The 17,903-nt window shown below is 39.4% G+C and overlaps 1 protein-coding gene across 5 annotated transcripts in view; it reads left to right on the top strand.

Moving 5' to 3' along the window:
• Nucleotides 1-17,903, top strand: part of Samd12 (sterile alpha motif domain containing 12) — a 422,167-nt gene that overhangs the window by 318,822 nt on the left and 85,442 nt on the right. For 2 of the 5 annotated variants that reach the window (XM_087190713.1, XM_021262725.2), the window contains one exon: nucleotides 7-17,903. This exon is cut by the window's right edge and continues 21,176 nt beyond it. The exons of the other annotated variants lie outside the window; for them this stretch is intronic. In XM_087190713.1, the coding sequence (XP_087046839.1) occupies nucleotides 7-53 (47 nt within the window). In that variant the 3' untranslated portion in view covers nucleotides 54-17,903. The remainder of the gene's footprint in view (nucleotides 1-6) is intronic. 5 annotated transcript variants of the gene reach the window in all.

Here is a 17,903-nt window from a genome sequence, read left to right as displayed (position 1 = left end):
ATTTAGGAGACCCCAACCGGCTCCCCCTGGCCAGTGATGAAGCTTTGTCCTGAAAAGGGGGAAATGGAGGCTCTCAGGGGATGGGGTCCACCGGACATAGCTGAGAATCAGCCTCCAGGGGAGACTTCTCTACGATGATGAGATGGACCGAGTCCCTGAACCAAGAAACGCCTTAGTGGGGAATTCAGGCACCTGGTGAGGTGTGGGGCTATGGTTGTGTATTTAGGAATACAAGTACCTAGAAAGACAGACAAATTAAAATATCAGATCATTATTATCTCCCTGGAAAACAGGAGTCATGCAGGGGGGAACTGTGATGCTCATGTACTCCATACACTGAATATTGATGTAAGGAAAGTGAGTGTATTGAGACAAAGGGAGGAGAGGAAGGGTAATATGTATGGAAGTAGAGGGAGGAAAGACTGGTTAGTCCTCTGCCCCCATAGTGGGGAGTCAGTATTTTAAGAGATGTGCCAATTGGAATATCATTCAGAGCTACGGAAAAAAGTCCCAAAATAATCAGGTGAGGGAAAGGGAGGAAGGATGCTGTAGGATTTTTTTTAAGGCAAACACACCTTGTAGGGTGATTCAATTATTTAAAGTGTAGGCCTATATATTTGAATATATAAAAATGTATACTGTCTTAAAGGTTTTTCAAATGGGTTAATAAAAATAGGTGGAAATATGTGCTGAAAAAGAAAAATTAGTGTTTTGTCTCAACCGCCAGAGGCAAGGAGGAACTGAAAATTGTCTTCTCCCCATCTCTGTGTTTTCTAGCAAACCCACCCTGTCCCCGTGGTACTAATGCGATGCCTTCATCCCAAGCTGATGAAGTGATAAAGCCAGTTTACGAATGAGAGGAACGAGATGCCTCTGGCTCTCTTCTTTTCATTTTTCCTCTACTTTTGGTTGCTTTTCTTTGGGACAGCGTTTGATTTTTCACATGGTAAAAATTATTTTCTAAGAATTATGGCATCATAAAGACTCAAAACATTCTTTGGTGTTCGTGGAATCTACTTCCCTGCCTCCTTCAGAAACATTTGCCTTTTTACTTTCCAAGGTGAGGGGGTAGTGTCAGCATCAGATGCTTGGTCTATGTCTTAAAATGTACAGTGTCTTCCATTCCTGGATGTAAAGCTGTATTTTTTATTTATAAATATGAAATTTGTATATTTATGGTATAGGATATGTTGTTTTGATATTTGTATACATTATCTAAATCAAGATAATTTACATATATGCATTACCTCACAAATCAACTTTGTGGTGATGAGAACACTTAAAATCTACTTTCTTAACGCTTTCCAAGTGTGTACCATATCACTGTTAACTACAGTCACCATGATGCACAATGGATTTCTTTACCGTATACTCCAGTCCATCTAAAATTTTGTAACATTTGACCACTGTCTCCTCAATTGCTCTGTCTCGCACCTGTGCTATCTTTCTAACTCTCTGCTTCTGAGTGACTTTTTGAGCTTCCACATATCAGAGAGATCCAGGAGTCTCTGTTCTTCTGTACCTGGTTTATGACTTCACCCATGTTGCCACAATGACAGGATTCCCTTAAGGCCAGATAATATCCTGTTGTACACACATACTATGTGTTCTTGATCCATTCCCCCGTATATGGACACATAAGTTGGTTCCATGTGTTGACTGATGTGAATAATGCCGCTGTGAGCAGTAAGGCTGGGGTACAGTTATCTCATGTTTTGAAGGTACATCCCCAGAAGTGGAATGGCTAGATCATATGGCAGTTTCATTTTTAATTTCCAGAGGAGTTCCACAGGTTTCCATTATGGCTGCAATAATTTACACTCCCACCAACACTGTGCCAGGTTCTCCATCTCCACATCCTCACCAGCAGTTGTCTTTTGTCTTTTGGTAGGAGCCTTCCTCACAGGTGTGAACTAATCCAGGTACCATAATGTTTCATATTGTCTGGTGTCTTGTAGCCTCAGGTATGGAGCTCCACAGTTCTTAACTTTTTTTCAATTTTGAAATTCTTATTCTCATGAAAGCTGGAGGCCCTGCCTTCAGAAAAATTCCTATATAGAGGTTTTACATATACACTGGGAGAATGACGGAGTCCCTGATGCCCATTCATGGACCACTTAAGTGTCCCTGAGCCTGTTCTGAATCTAATCCACATCATTTTTCATACAAATTCTAAATAGTGTTGAGTTAAATGACTGAATAGATCCAAACAGAAGAAATCTAGTTCCAGCTGATATATTGGGTGAAAACAAGGACACACAGAGAATGCAGTGCTTTATTTTATGTCTTTGATATTCCTCTTGGAATAAGAATTGCTTCTCAATTTCTTTGTTCTTTGCTCTTTGGACTCCCTCTGCCCTTGTAGCCACCTCTGTTCAGCCTGCAGCAGTACATAAAGAATGTCTTCTTTACCACTCAGACTCCTTGGTTTCCAGCCTCAACTTGTAAAAAGGGTCCTCAACAGTACATCTTGGCATTCTAAAATAAATAAATGAATGACTAAATACTGCTTCATTTTGCCCAATTTGTTCTACATGTTCAAGGCTTCCATATGGCTTCAATGGGTATCTAGTGAAAATGTATTTATTATCTCATAAAACCTACATAAAGATGTCAAATGCCCATAATTAAAACTGAATCCTTTTGGAGAGATCGCTTTACCAATTAGCCACCTGGAGCTATCTGGCCAGGTCCTAATCAGTTAGCCAGTGGTGAATGTTTTGAAGATGTACAGATCCTGAGGAGAGCTGGGAGCACTTAGCAAGCTTAGTACTGATGACAGTGCTGGGAAAACTGGATTCGGGATGTTCTCCTTACGGAAATGCCTCGTGCAGTGCTGCTCAGCTCCCCCGGGTAATCACCATTGGAAGTAATGGAACGATGTCACTCTACCCCGCCCCTCTGCAGATGAACTTTCTGTGGCGCTGTGAGGAACAACAGCGAGCAGCCGCTGGAAGTCGCTTTCTGAATTCACCTTCCTCTCTTGGTCGCCCCTTTCTTTCTACATAGGACAATCATGTCGCAAGTCCTCAGACTGCAACACGGACTGATCCACAGCAGTTCACCGTCGTTTCCTTCTCCTTTGCTTCTCTAACCAGGTGGTAGCAGCTGAGGGAAATGCAGACTTTGGTGTCCCGTGGACATGTATAAAATAAGGCAGATAACCATGGCATGGGCCCAGCGATTCCTTTTCTCATTCTAGCACATTCATTTTGTTTTCTGTTTCCCCAGCCTTGCACCTCACCCACTTCACTCTCGTGCATATGGCAGCAACGTTATTTTTCACTCTCACACTTCTTCTAACCAGCTTTAGGAAAAACAACTGACTCCGAGTATCGTGATGACTTTCTGATGGATCACCCAGACTTGCAGAATGTTTTCTATAAATATAATTTTGTCTTCTTTTTTTTGGCCCTAAAAACAAAATGACCATTCCAAAATACGGCTATTTATGTCATCAAGGTGGAATAGGGGAACATACATTTTGTAGAAGGAGGCCAGAAGGCAAGAACTTGATAAATGCTTAGTGGAGCTAGAGCAGAAGAGGCAGAGAAGGATACGTTAGTGTTTACACTTCACAGACACCTCAAAGGATGTACAGATGTAGGGAGAACAAAAGCCACAGGGGTGGCTACCCAGGCACCTATTTCCTTATGGATACAGAATTAGCTAGAACATGATGTTACTTTTTGCAGGTGTTCTTAAGGAACAGTTTAAGAAAGTTGGACTTGAGATTGAAAGAAAAAAACTGAAATTTATGTTTAGAAGCAGCAGAATGTTGCACTATTTCAGTGGCAAAGGAATATGGCTAGAGTTTTCAGAAGTCAAGGAAGTCTCAAATTACATGATGCAAACCATCTCCCGAAGCTTGGCAGAGGAGTGCTTGATGCATTTAGTTTGTGGGAGCATTTTGAGGGCTGTTCACTGTCAGAGCCTCAGCTGGGAGTATCACTTCTGTCTCTACCACCTAAGAGGCAGGGCCAGCTGCCCCTCCCTGTCATGGTGCTGCCCATCTCAGAGCAGGGACAGTTCCCACTTCTCCTAAACACACACAATTTTAAAGGAACAGTCTTCAGTTGCATTTTCACATGTGCTCTTCTCTATGGTACTGGAGTTTTTCTGCTGGAATTGCCGTCTTCGTCATGGAAGACTTCATTTCCCCATCTTTTGATGGCATTTAGGGCAATACAGTAAATAAAAGTCTAATCTGTAAACATAGAGATTGACTGACGAATATGTAGATTTTGGTCTAGGATGCATGTGTCTATGTCTCCGAGAAGTATACAGTAAAATGTGTGTCTGAAGAGTTCAACTTTTCCCAACACCCAGTTTGTTGTTTTTTTTTTTTTTTGCAGAATGAATATTTTATTACTATATTATAAAAATAAAATACAAAATAATTTTAAACAGAACTTAAAACATTGTACAAAGCTTTAATATGATACGAATGGGAAAATTAAATAAATAATTAGACTTTTATGTACAGATGGCCTATATAAAAGCACTCCATGTTTCTGCCAATACTCCATGTCCTTGGTTGCCTGAGCAAAGTGCATAAGGGAGCTGTAGGGCAAGTGACACAATGCAATACCTTTGAGATATTTCAAAGAGCAGCTTCTCATCTTTATGGTCTCATGGGGAGGAGACGGGACAGAAAAATGGATTAATAAAGTTCTCTATTCTAACTCATTGGTCTTGTGCAGGACAAAATTCTGGTTTGTGGCTCAATCTGATCTCACAGCTGTCAGTAGCTTGTAACTTTCAAGATTTATATTGCAATGAAAACTAAAACCTCCCACCATTTTCCTAGAGTAAATGACCCAATGAAATAGGAACTCTCTACGTGAGGAAAGGGGTTGGGATCAGGAATTGGGAATCAGGGAGAGTGAGGACGGCCCGGCCAGGCTCATCTGATGGGTTCTCCTCAGAACTCAGCCTTTCAGTCTGGTGTCACAACCCCAGGAGCCCGGAGTTGTATTTCCTTTATCTCTTTTTCTTTGAATTTCTGAAAGTATTTTCCCTTAGTGAACTAATTTCACGATGTGTTACATAGTTTAAAAAGAAGGTTTTTGGAAAAAAAATCCCCAAACTTACCCCTCCCTAGGTGGCTTACCAAAATAAATCAGTCCAACTCTGGTGGCTTTGTTTACCCTTGTAGGCAAGTGAAGAATGCCAGATAGAGTCCCAGAACCATGAGGTGTTGCAGATGGCTTTTAGGGATTTGGACTACATATGAGGAAAAAGCATCATATGTCAAGGGTAGTCTTTATACAGACTGATTGACTTGATGTTTTTAAATAGATGAGTGAACACACAGGTATAAAATATGAAGCAGTAATAAAGTACTCAAAGGAAGTAAATCCCCTACCCATCGTGAGTGTAAAATGATCGGCAAATTCTGCAGTTCCATGGGCTCAAAGGTCTGCCTCACACATCCTGCTCTTGACTAAGGACCTTTGACCCAGGGTGTCTAGGAGACAGGGCCAACATCACCAGTGTGGTGCTCATACTGTCACTCCCAATTAAAGAGGAGGCAGCAGCCTGCCAGGCTGCACAGGTCACTGTGCCATATCTCTCCAGCCAACTGTAAGGAAATACTCAAGATCACTACTGAGTAAATATTACATCTTTGCCACTCAGCATCCTGACATTATATGGAACCTCAAGGTGATCTTTATCTTGTTACATACTCTAATTTCCTGATTCAACTTTACTCAAAGGGAATAACTAAATATCAAGCTTAAATATTTTTATTTATATATATATTTATTGGTACATTTTAGGTATAAAATACATTTACATTTATCATTAGGTGTTTGTTCCAGAACGTGATGTATCTTAGTTCTTATTTTTTCTTCCATTACCGGTGCATCCTTCACCCCCTCCACCCTTCCCAATTTACACAGAGTTTGATTCCATTTTTTTTCTTTCTCATACTTTTTCTTTTCCCTTCTTTCCTTTCTCCTTCCACTGCCACCATCCCCAAACCGTCGGACCTTTTCTTATTTCAAATTATCAATTATTCATTTTAATCATTTTCATCCTTATTTACACTTTCAATTTCTCACACTAGAGAAACTTCTGTATTCACACGTGTGTCCTATTTATGTCACTTAAGAGTATGACCTCAATATGCATCCATTTAGCTATAAATGTCTCTAGTTTCTCATTCTTTATGGCTGAGTAGTACTCCATTTTATTAAAAAACCCATGTCGTCTTTATCCAGTTTCCAGTCAATGGGCACTTGGGCTGTTTCCAAGCTTTAGCTATTACAAACTGTGCTGCTATAAACATAGGTGCACATATATCGCTGTGGTATGATTCTTTTAATTCTTTGGGGAAGATTCCCAGTAGGGGAATAGCTGGGTCAAATGGGACCTCTAGTCCTAGTTCTTTGAGGTATTGCCATACTGATTTCCACAGTGGTTGCACCAGTCTGCACTCCCACCAACAATGGAGAAGGGTTCCTTTCTCTCCACAACCCCGCCAGCATTTATTATTGGTTGATTTCTTGATAGCAGCCATTCTTTCTGGGGTGAGGTGGAATCTCAGTGTTGTTTTCATCTGCATTTCTTGAATGACCAGTGATGGTGAACATATTTTCATATGTTTATTTGCTGCTTTTACTTCTTTGTCTAAGAAATGTCTGTTCATTTCGGATGCCCATTTTTGAATAAGGTCTTTGAATTTGGGGGGTCTGATTTTTTTCAGTTCTTTGTATATTCTAGATAGTAGACCTTTGTCTGAGGTATAGCTGCTAAATATATCTTCCCACATTGTAGGTTGTCTCTTAGCTCTGTTGGTAGTTTCTCTTGCAGTGCAGAAGGTTTTTAATATGATGAGATCCCAGTTGTTGATTCTTTGTGCTAGCTCCCATGCTACTGAAGATTTGTTCATAAAGTCTTTTCCTATGCCAATGTCATCAACAGTTCTACCTAACTTATCTTCCAGCAAGTTTACTGTTTCTAACTTAATATTTAGATCTTTAATCCACTTAGATCTTAGTTTAGTGCGCAGAGATAGGTATGGGTCTAATTTTAATCTTTGGCGGGTTGAAATCCAGTTTTTCCAACACCATTTATTAAATAGGTTATCTTTCCTCCAATGAGGGCAGTTGGCTCCTTTGTCAAAGATGAGGTGGCTGAGTATGTCTGGAGTTGTTTCTGCATCTTCTAATCTATTCCACTGATCTTCAGGTCTGTTTCTTTGCCAGTACCATGCTGTTTTTATCACATTAGCTTTGTAGTATAGTTTCAAGTTGGGAATTGTGATACCCCCAGCCATGTCTCTGTTGCCTAGAATTGCTTTTGCTATTCTAGGTTTCTTCTGCTTCCAAATGAATTTTTGGATTGTTTTCTCTAGTTCTGTGAAGTATATTGTTAGAATTTCAATTGGCATTGCATTTAATCTATGTAGTAGTTTTGGAAGTATGGCCATTTTCACTATATTGGTTCTTCCTACCCAGGAACAAGGAAAATCTTTCAATTTTCTTATATCCTCTTTGATCTTTTTCAGAGAGCTCTAGTTTTCAGTGTAGAGGTCTTTTGCTTCCTTTGTTAGGTTGATTCCTAGATATTTCATTTTTTTAGATGCTATTGTAAAAGGAATTGTTTTCAGAATTTCTCTCTCAATGGGTCTGCTATTTGTGTATAAGAAGGCTATTGTTTTTTGAGTGTTGATCTTGTATCCAGCTACTCTACTGAATCTGTCAATCAGATCTAGAAGACTTTTGACTGAGTTTTTTGGATCTTCTATGTAAAGTATCATATCATCAGCAAATAATGACAGCTTCACTTCTTCCTTTCCTATCTTTATTCCTTTTATTTCTTTCTCTTGTCTAATTGCCATGGCTAATGTTTCCAGAACTATATTGAACAGGAGTGGTGATAGTGGACATCCTTGTCTTGTTCCTGATTTTAGGATGAAAGTTTTCAGTTTTTGACCATTTAGTATGATGTTGGCTGTTGTTTTTTCATAGATAGCCTTAATCAGGTTGAGATAAAGACCTTCTATTCCAATTTTCTGTAGCATTTTTATCAAGAATGGGTGTTGGATTTTGTCAAATGCTTTTTCTGCATCTATTGAGATGATCATGTGGTTTTTGTCCTTGACTCTGTTAATATATTGTATTACATTTATTGATTTATGGATGTTGAACCATCCTTGCATCCCTAGGATAAATCTGACTTGGTCAGGGTGTATGATCTTCTTGATAACCCTCTGTATTCTGTTTGCCGGTATCTTGCTGAGGATTTTTGCATCTATGTTCATTAGGGAGATTGGTCTGTAGTTCTCTCTTTGGGTTGGGTCTTTCCCTGGTTTTGGGATCAAAGTAACACTTGCTTCCAGGAATGAATTTGGAAGCCTTGCTTCCCTTTCAATTTCCTTGATGAGTTTAAAGAGTAATGGTGATAGTTCTTCTTTAAATGTCTTGTAGAATACAGCAGTGAAGCCATCCAGACCTGGGCTTTTCTTTGTTGGTAAGTTTTTTATTACATTTTTAATTTCACTCATTATAATTGGAGTGTTTAGAATTTCTATATCTTCTTCATTTAATTTTGGTAATTTGTATGTATCTAGGAATCTGTCCATTTCTTCTGTGTTTTCCATTTTATTAGAGTACAGGTTCTCAAAGTAGGTATTGATGATTCTCTGGATCTCTGCTGGATTTGTTGTGGCTTCACCTTTTTCATTCTTAATTGCATGAATTTGAGCCTTTTCTTTCCTTTTTTTGATAAGGTTGGCAAAAGATTTATCAATTTTATTTATTCTTTCAAAAAACCAACTCTTTGATTCATTGATTTTTTGTATAATTCTCTTAGTCTCCATTGCATTGATTTCTGCTCAGACCTTTATAATTTCCTTTCTTGTATGAGCTTTGGGTTTTTTATGCTCTTCTTTTTCTAGGAGCTTGAGGTTCTGCATTAGGTTATTTAACTGAGTTCTCTCTGTTGTCCTAATATGGGCATTCACTGCTATGAATTTCCTGTGTAGAACTGCTTTCATTGTGACCCACACAGATTCCTGTATGTTTTACTGGCATTATCATTTACTTGTAGAAACTGTCTAATTTCTTTTTTAATTTCCTCTGTCACCCATTGGTTGTTCAGGAGGGTGTTGTTCAATTTCCATGTGTTTGTGGGAGTTTTGTGGGTTCTTATGTTATTGATCTCCAATTATATTGCACTATGGTCTGATAATATACAGGGGATAACTTCCATTCTTTTACATTTACTTAGATATGCCTTATGAGCTAGCATGTGATCTACTTTGGAGAATGACCCGTGTGCAGCTGAAAAGAATGTGTATTCTGATTTTGTGGGGTGGAACACTCTGTAAACATCTATTAAGTCCATTTGTTCAATAGCTTGGTTCAGTTCTAGAATTTCATTGTTAATTTTTTTCTAGTTGATCTGACTATTTGTGATAGAGGGGTGTTGAGGTCCCCCACTACAATTGTATTAGTGGTTATTTGGTTTTTCATGTCCATTAATATTTGTTTTGTATAGTTGGGGGCATTCATATTTGGTGCATATATATTTAGGATTGTCATCACTTCCTCTTGGATTGTTCCCTTCATAAGGATGTAGTGACCGTCTTTGTCTCTCTTAATTAGTTTTGGTTTGAAATCTACTTAGTCTGCAAACAAGATGGCCATGCCTGCTTTTTTCTGGGTTCCTGTTGCGTGGAGAACTGTTTTCCATCCTTTTACTTTCAGTCCATGGATTTTCTTTTGAGTTAGGTGTCTTTCTTGTATACAGCATATTGCTGGGTTTTGCTTCTTAATCCATTCTGTCAGTCTATTTCTTTTGTTTGGTGAATTGAGGCCATTAACATTGATAGTTATAATTGAGAGATATTGACTCATCCTTGTCATGATTTTTTATTGTCATTGTCTCTTTTATTTCTTATTTTCCCCCCTTTCACTTTAGTGTCTTACCTTGCATGGTGCCTTCTCTCTGCTGGGCCTCATGGAGTTGAGACCTTAAATGTCTTTTCCTAGGATATTGCTTAAAATTGTTTGGAGCACTGGTTTGGTGGTCACGAAATTTCTCAGGTGTTCTTTGTTGTGAAATTATCTAATTTCCCCATCGATTTTGAAAGATAATTTTCCAGTATACAACAGTCTAGGTTGGAACTTATTTTCTTTTAGGGCTTGGAATACTTCACTCCAGGCTCTCCTTGATTTGAGGGTTTGTGTTGAGAAATGTGCCGTGATTCTGATGGGCTTTCCTTTATAGGTGATTTGTTTCTTTTCTCCAACTGCCTGTAGAATTTTGTTCTTCTGTTGGGTTTCTGGGATTTTGACTATTATATGTCTAGGTGTAGATTTTTTTTGGTCATGGCTGGTTGGAGTTCTATATGCCTCACTTATCTGTATGTCCAAATCTCTACCTCTGTCTGGGAAGTTTTCTACTATTACTTCTGTGAACAGTTTTTTTTATGTTAATTGTACTTTCTCCTGTTTTTTCATGTATTCCTATGAGTCTTATGTTATTCTTCTTTGCATCATCTAGCAGCTGTTGGATTGATTTCTCATGATTCCTTACTATCTTTAAGAAATCTCTGTTTTCATGGTCCTTAACCGCAATCCTGTCTTTTATATCTGATATTATGTCTTCAGGTTCTCTTAGTCTTCTCTGCATGCTTTCAATGGAGTTTTTAATCTCCTGAATATCTGTTTGAATCTGTTTCATGGATTCCATTTCTTTCTTATGTTGGGCGATCATGTTTTCCATTTCTTTCTTATGCTGGGCATTCATGGCTTTCAGCATGTTTCTGATCTCATCTATTTTCTTATCTGTTTCTGCTCTAGAGCTTCTACTCATGTCTTTCACTCTGCTCACCATGTCTGTATTTATCTGGGAGATTATTTCTGTTTTGAATTTTTCTAGACCCTCATACCTTTGCTTTGACTTCCTGTGCTATCAGTTCAGAGTGTCCAAGTGATTGCTTATCAGACTTTTCCACCTCATTTCCCCCAGAATTTCCTTTTTGTGGTGTGGAAGCCTGCGTTTGTGCCTTGCTTAAGTGTCTTCTCATTTTTGTTTTTGGTACTGTCCTTGGTTTAATTCCTGGATTGATATTTCAAAATTGCTTAATGTAGGTATCTTTGTTGCTTGTGTTTAAAACCCTTATGGAATGATTGCTTTTCAGAGGTGTCTTCCAGATATAGCTTGTGTTTGGGTTTTGAGACTCTAATGACTCTCAGGCTATTTTATTTTCCTTATACCAGGAAGGAAAACTAATTAGATCAATCACAACATGTTAGCCCAAATGACATAGTCAGCAATACCATAGCATCAAGCACAGCTTAGAAAATGACAATTTGTGGTAGTTATTAATCTATCAATTTTAACTATGAGGGTTAAATTAAAACCGAGGACCAACCCAACATGTTCATAATGAATAAACTCTTCAATATAGCATCTTTTCCCTCCAGGGTAGGGAGCTAAAAGGAGTTGGGGAGGGAGGGACAGGTAGAAAGAACAGGTAAGATTAGCGGTGAGCCCAGAAGACACAGAAAGATCACACAAACCCTAAGAAGTTGTTAAAGGCAAGAGAAAAAGGCAGAATGAAAGAACAAAAATGTGAATAGAATCACCTAACAGCAACAGGGAGGCTAGATACTGAATTTACTTTCCTTTAAACCTAATGAAAATCAAGAGAAGGAAAAAGAGAAGAAAAGAACAGTAAGGGAGAAATCTGAATTCAGTGCAGAAAGGAACAAATGGGGAGATGAGGAGCAATGTGGGACAGCGAGAGAATGAGAGAGAGAGAGAAAGAAAAGATGAAAGAAAAGTAAAACTTTGAAGAGTAGAAAAAAAGTAAAAACGAAGAATTAAAAATAAGAGAAAAAAATTTTTGTTTTCTTTTTGGCAAATAGCACTAGAAATTATGGGCCTCCTTCAGGGTATGTCTCTGCTGTCACAGTAGGCAACGTGGGAATCCGTGTGCATATACGAGTCAATGAGTCTCAGCAAGCCAGCAACAGACCAAGTACAGTGGTCTGATGTGCCTTTATTGTAGAGATTCTCTTTACTTTTCCCCTGAGCTTCAGTTTTCATCGAGGAGCCTGAGAAGCCCTCTTTCTGTTACTAACTTCTGCTCTATCTCGTGGCGCTCGGGACAAGGGTTTTTATAATCTCCTGTGCCTCTGTACTGTGGGACCAGGTAGCAGAAAAGCCAGAAGGCCAGAGGTGAGGGGGTGGGGACTGGGCCTTAAGCGGACCTCACCGTGGTGTGCATGGGCCCGGGACGGCTGCGGAGCTTCAAGCTGCTCCTCTCACCTAGCCGGTCCAGCTTAGAGAGCCAAGCTTACGCATTTTAAGAGTAGGAGTAGACTTGTCGCTTATTGCTACTGCAGCTTGTATTCTCCTCTGCGATGCCTCTCTGCCATGCCACCCTGCCTTGGAGCCAGCCAGCTATGAACTGAAACCTCTACAAACTTCTGAAGATGATAAGGAATAACTAAAGAAACTTACTGAGTTAACAGAATGTCTGGAATATACTTTGGATGAAGAAAAGAAGAAAAATGGTGAATTACAAAAAGAGCTAACTGAGTTGATGATCTTACAGCAAAACTGGAAACTGCATCATCCAAATGTCTACATCTGGATAAAAATAATGATTTTGTCCAGCAGGAGTTATTATCTATGAAAAATATACAAAAGAAATGTGAAACACTAGAGAAGAATGAAAAGAAGTTGGAACAAGAAATAATTAACCTGAGAAGTCACATAAAAAAGAATGTGGTAAAATGTGCCCAGGTAGAACAGTATAAGCAGGAGACTAAAGAAAGAGCCAGGAGGGATTTAGCAGAATTAAAACAAGTCAATCTTTTTTTACAGAGACAAGCAGCATCTCAAGAATATTTACAGCACTTAACAGAGACTAATAATGCTTCAGTGAGAAGTCAGATGGAACTCAGAATTACAGTCCTGGAATCAGAGGTTTCTAAAATGAAAACTCAAAAAGAGTCTAATAAAATACAATTAAAAAACTATAGGCAACTCTATCTAGAAGAATTCAATAGAAGAAAATCATTGTCCAGTGAACTAAACAAGGCTAATGAGAGACTAAAAGAGGTCGATACCAAACTTCTGGTGGAGCAACAACAAAACAGATCATTACTGAGCACTTTTAGTACAAGACCTGTCCTAGAATGTGTCCAAAATCTTAATCATAGTTTGATGTTCCAGAGAAGTCTTCTTCCCAGAGAAAACTTATGGTTCTCCATTAAACCCATAGCCTTCAAAAAACAACATGGAGAGCTACCTGACCAAGATGCAGCAAGAGGTGAACAAAAGTATAACTAGAGAAGTAAGAGAGGCTACTGCCGAACTTGAACCTGTATCCTTGAAAGTTTCTCCCACAAGGTCTGCTAATATCAAGCCACGATCTAATTTCAGACACATCACAAGAATATCTGGAGATTTTAAGGAGAAGATATAAGAGCTGAAAAGATTATTTATTGAATTTTATATCTATAACATTTCAATTATTCCCCATAAGGTGTATAATGTGAAAACTTTGTTAAAAGAAAAAAATTTTTGTATCACATTCATGATGAAAATTTATATACTATTTTAGACTGTTTCTTGACATCTGTTCGCAAGCAAAAACCAGTGTTATTGAGTTTTATGTACTCAAACTCGGCGCCGCCCCCCCAAAAAAAGTAGGAGTAGATGATCACAACTAAGTTAGAAAATGTCTTGATGAACCAGCCATGTTCCACTGGAGACTTCTCTGGGATTAAAATGTACAGCATCCAGATCCCCCTAAGTGAACAAGGGTCCTTGTCCCATGTCCTGGAGCCACTTAGGGACTACAGGAATTCCACATATGACTCCTGCAGTTCTTACCAGCAACGCTGAGCAACAGATTCTGGAAGCACCCAAGACTGTCTAGAGGAACAGCTAAAATATGGAGAATATCTAATACTGTGATGAGCTTCCACTCTACTTACACATCCTACAGTACACACTACAGTTGCACTCAGATAGGACAGGAAGTGAGCTATTCTACTGTTATCTTAGATATCTTGGGGTTCCAACAGCCAGTATTTAAAATAAGAGCACTAAAATGACCTGATTTTACTGACTAGCTTTTGTTCTGCTCTGACCTTTAACAGTGGAAGTCTCATCTTTCCATATCCACTCTGAGTGCTTTCTGTGTCCACACATAAGAATTGCAGCCAACATTGATTGCATACTTTTCTTTGCAGGTGGTGAATACTTGACCACCTTTCTTCCAACCAACAGTGATAGGAAGTAGGGACATTTTACAAACAGGGAAACTAAGAAAGGGCACTTTGGTAAGACTGAGTTAAATATCAAGAAAAGTAAGTGCAGGCGGAATAAGCACTGAAACAAGACAGCAAACGCTGCTGGTTGTTGAAACTGAGGGATAAGGAAAGGGAGCCATAGTGGGAGTCTCTCTCATATTGCATGTTTGAAAATGCCCTTAAAATAGAATTAATAAAATAAAACTTGGCCAGGAGAAAAGATATATCTTCTTTTTCTAAGCTGCTTTGATTCTTTGACCGCCTACCTTCAGTGTAGAAAACATTCCCAATAACACACTACTCTAGAAGTTCCCTCCTTGATTCCCATTACCTCCCAAGGCCTTAACAACTTCAGATGCCTTAAGCTTTCCTCCTACTCTTCCACGGGATGCAGCTTGGGGGCCCAGGAATATATCAGGGGAAGTTGCTTGAAATGTCATGAAATAATTCCTGTGCTCTGCTCACTGTGACAGCGTGTGCATTTTCAGTAACGTTTTCCTGTGTAAATGCTTCTTTTCCATGTTGTCTGCACTGCTGCCTCATTTTCTTATTGTTAACTGAAGAATTGTTTGTCTCTATTTAGACTCAAGCTCCGTGTCTGCTTTATGCTGCTCCATCTGTTCTGTATTGTGCTTTTTTAAAATATAAATTGGGTGCAGGGTAACATTTAAAGAAACAGTCGAATGTGCATGAGTTTTGGGCTTTCTATCCTGCACTGGGAAAGTTTCTTGGACTATTAACAGAAATGTAAATGGTATTTCGTTACCATGTAGAAACCAGTTGACCTTTGAAATTTGTGAAATTGCTTTTCTTCTGTTCTTTTCTCTTTGCTTTATTCCTTGGCATTATCTCAAATCCCCTCCAAGAACTAAAAGATGTGGTTTCCCTGAACAGACTGTGAAAAGTCAAACTCTTCTGCACCCAATAAGCCAGTATATGGTGGGCTGAAAATGCAGATGAGCCTCTGTATCCATGTCTCTCTTGGGTCCTAGGGGTGACCAGAGAAAAGGCAGTCCCAATGTATGACTCCACTGTGTTTGGATTCAAGTCCTACTCCTGCAATTAGCCTCCACCAAGTTCAGCTTTTGCTCTGAAAAATGACAGAACACCTACCTTATGCTATTGCCATGAAGATAAGCTTTGAAAAGTCACCAGCACAGTACCCATCACCTATTGCAAAAACTTTATAGACAAGCAGTAGCCATCATTACTGGGAACTCTACATCACCGACAGCATGGGAAAGTGCTTGCTGTGGGCAGTAATAGCTACCCAAAAAATAATAATGTGTTTTCTTGGTTGCCAAATTAAGTTGAAAGCAATTTTCACATTAACAGCAGGCATTTACTAACTTAAAACACAGCTATCAACAAGGCTCCAAAAGAAGGTCTTTGAGGCTTACGTTCATTTAATGTGTCATATTCACTTTGGGAAGAAACTTCCACTGAATTGTGAGAGTCTCAGTGAATTCATATTTTTCCTTTTTGTGTACCCAGCTGTCATTATATGTATCCTCAGAGGTGGAAGTTTGCTGTCTGGGGCTTGATGAGGACAGAAGTTTCATGCTTTGATTTTGTTTTGTGTTTGAGGTTAGTGATGAAGAATTCAAAAGAAAGACTATTGAATGCTCAAGGGGAAAGCCCAGACGTCTCCATATTTCTGTTTTCTGTAAAGTTGAAAATGACAAAGAACAGCAATGCTAATAAGTAGGACTGTGTCTGGTGGAGTTCAAAAAAATAATGCACCACTTCTGAGGAAATTGAAGCCTTTGATGAGAGGAGCTTTTTTGACAAATGAAAAACTCTGAGACTGATTAAAATTTGATTGTAACATCTGTATTCACTCATTTACACTTTTAACAAACATTTATAGAGCATGTTCTGGGGGATGAGCACTTCGGTAGACACTGGAATACTAAAATGAGTAACAGTCTTATTTTTGTAATAGTCTGACCAAAGGAAAAGGACAGTCTAATTAATTTCTGTAATTTGAGAATTTCTGAAAGAGGATTATTGCCAGGAAGATGGCCACAGAGGACAAACTCTAGCTCACTCTTCTGCTCTTTCTGTACCCTGGCTGCTACTTTCCATGACAAATGTCCCCTGGGAGCCACAGAGAAGGGGAACCCATTGGGGCCTGGAGCTGGACAGAGAAGATGGTAAGGTGCTTGCTGTTATCCAGCACCACTACAGCATGTTTAGTAACCAAGGCTGAAATTCTTCTGAGCCCAGGCTTCCTGAGAGGAGACATCTGCATTGTTCACCCTTGTGCTCAGGAACCTAGAATAATGGCCAGCACAGATGTGGCGCTCAGTAGCTCTTTGGAGAATGAATGAATACATATGCAGAAGAACTTCTGTACTTGGACATGAATCCTCCATCTTCTTTTTAATTCATTAAAATTAAACTGGATACATATCAGTCACTGGTACTATTTCAATTCTTCCTTTTTGTTCTAGAAATAAGTAGATCTCAAGAACAGTGGCTTTATAGAACATGCCCAAGATGGAGAGCAAGGGTATCTCTCCATCTCAAGAAGCATTGCTCAGCCTTCTGTATCTCAGCCCTCCTGGCTGAAGGTCATTGTGAAGATGAGATCAAAGGGGTGTTGGCAGGTAGAAAGCACTTGACAGATAAGATGTAGGGTTGCCTCTTTGTCCCACATCACCAGGAACTAAGACAAGCCACACAGATGAGGTTTTCAGATTATTAAAGTGTGTGCCATTAAGCCAGGGTTGCTTGGTCTTGGTACTGTGCATATTTGGGGCCAGAGACTTTGTTGTGGAGATTTCTCCTGTAGATTAAAAATGCTTGTCAGCATCCCTGGCCTCTACACATGCGCAAAGCCACTGGTACTCCCAGCATCATGGCCACCCACTGACTGGCAAGACCACCTCCATTCTTATGTATATCCCCTCTCTTTCCTTGTCCCTCACTGAGAACCACTACAGTAAGCACTCACTTTCAATCTTAACCTCTCCAGGGAACTCTCTAAAGTATGTTGGTTACATCCTTGGCCTGTGAACCATGGGCTCCTGGATGGTCATACAAGAAAACTACCTGGGGCCACCATAACCCTCTTTGAGACATATTAGAATTATTGGCCTGCAGCCCTAGTCTGCTGTGTTTTTGTAGACTTTGCGTCTGTTTCATGGATTTTCCCTCCCACTCTGCCTGTGTGGTGGACAGCTGTCACTTTCCTATAAGCATCAAAGTGTACTAATTTGCTATTTCTAGTCTGCTTTGAATTTGAAAGATGGTTAGCTACCTCTCATAGGATGAATCTAAAATGAGAATCTATAGTCCCCGAGTTTGGGCCTTGGAGTGCAGGAGCCTGGCAGGTGTACTTCGTTTGTTCTTTTGTCTGTTTGTTCGTTTGAGCCACAGAGACCTTCCTCTTAGGGCATCTGCCATGGAAGTGTGGTGTCGTCACCACTGCTATGAATATGACTTTATGATGTTAGCCTCATCAGCTTCCCCATTTCCTTGATTTAGAATGAAATAAGAGAAAGATGGATTTTCTGATAACAGTTCACCCATTGCTGCCAATCACGTACAAACACTTCAGAAAGTAGTCTTATTTTCTTACCACTCACCTCACTCTTGCACCCATTAGAA

This window comes from Heterocephalus glaber, unplaced genomic scaffold, assembly GCF_053883595.1.
Source record: "Heterocephalus glaber isolate CG9 unplaced genomic scaffold, H.glaber_assembly_v1.0 deba00001555, whole genome shotgun sequence".
In the NCBI taxonomy this organism is placed as follows: Eukaryota; Metazoa; Chordata; class Mammalia; order Rodentia; family Bathyergidae; genus Heterocephalus; species Heterocephalus glaber.
Note: the sequence above shows the minus strand (reverse complement) of the source record. Positions and strands in the feature narration are given on the sequence as shown.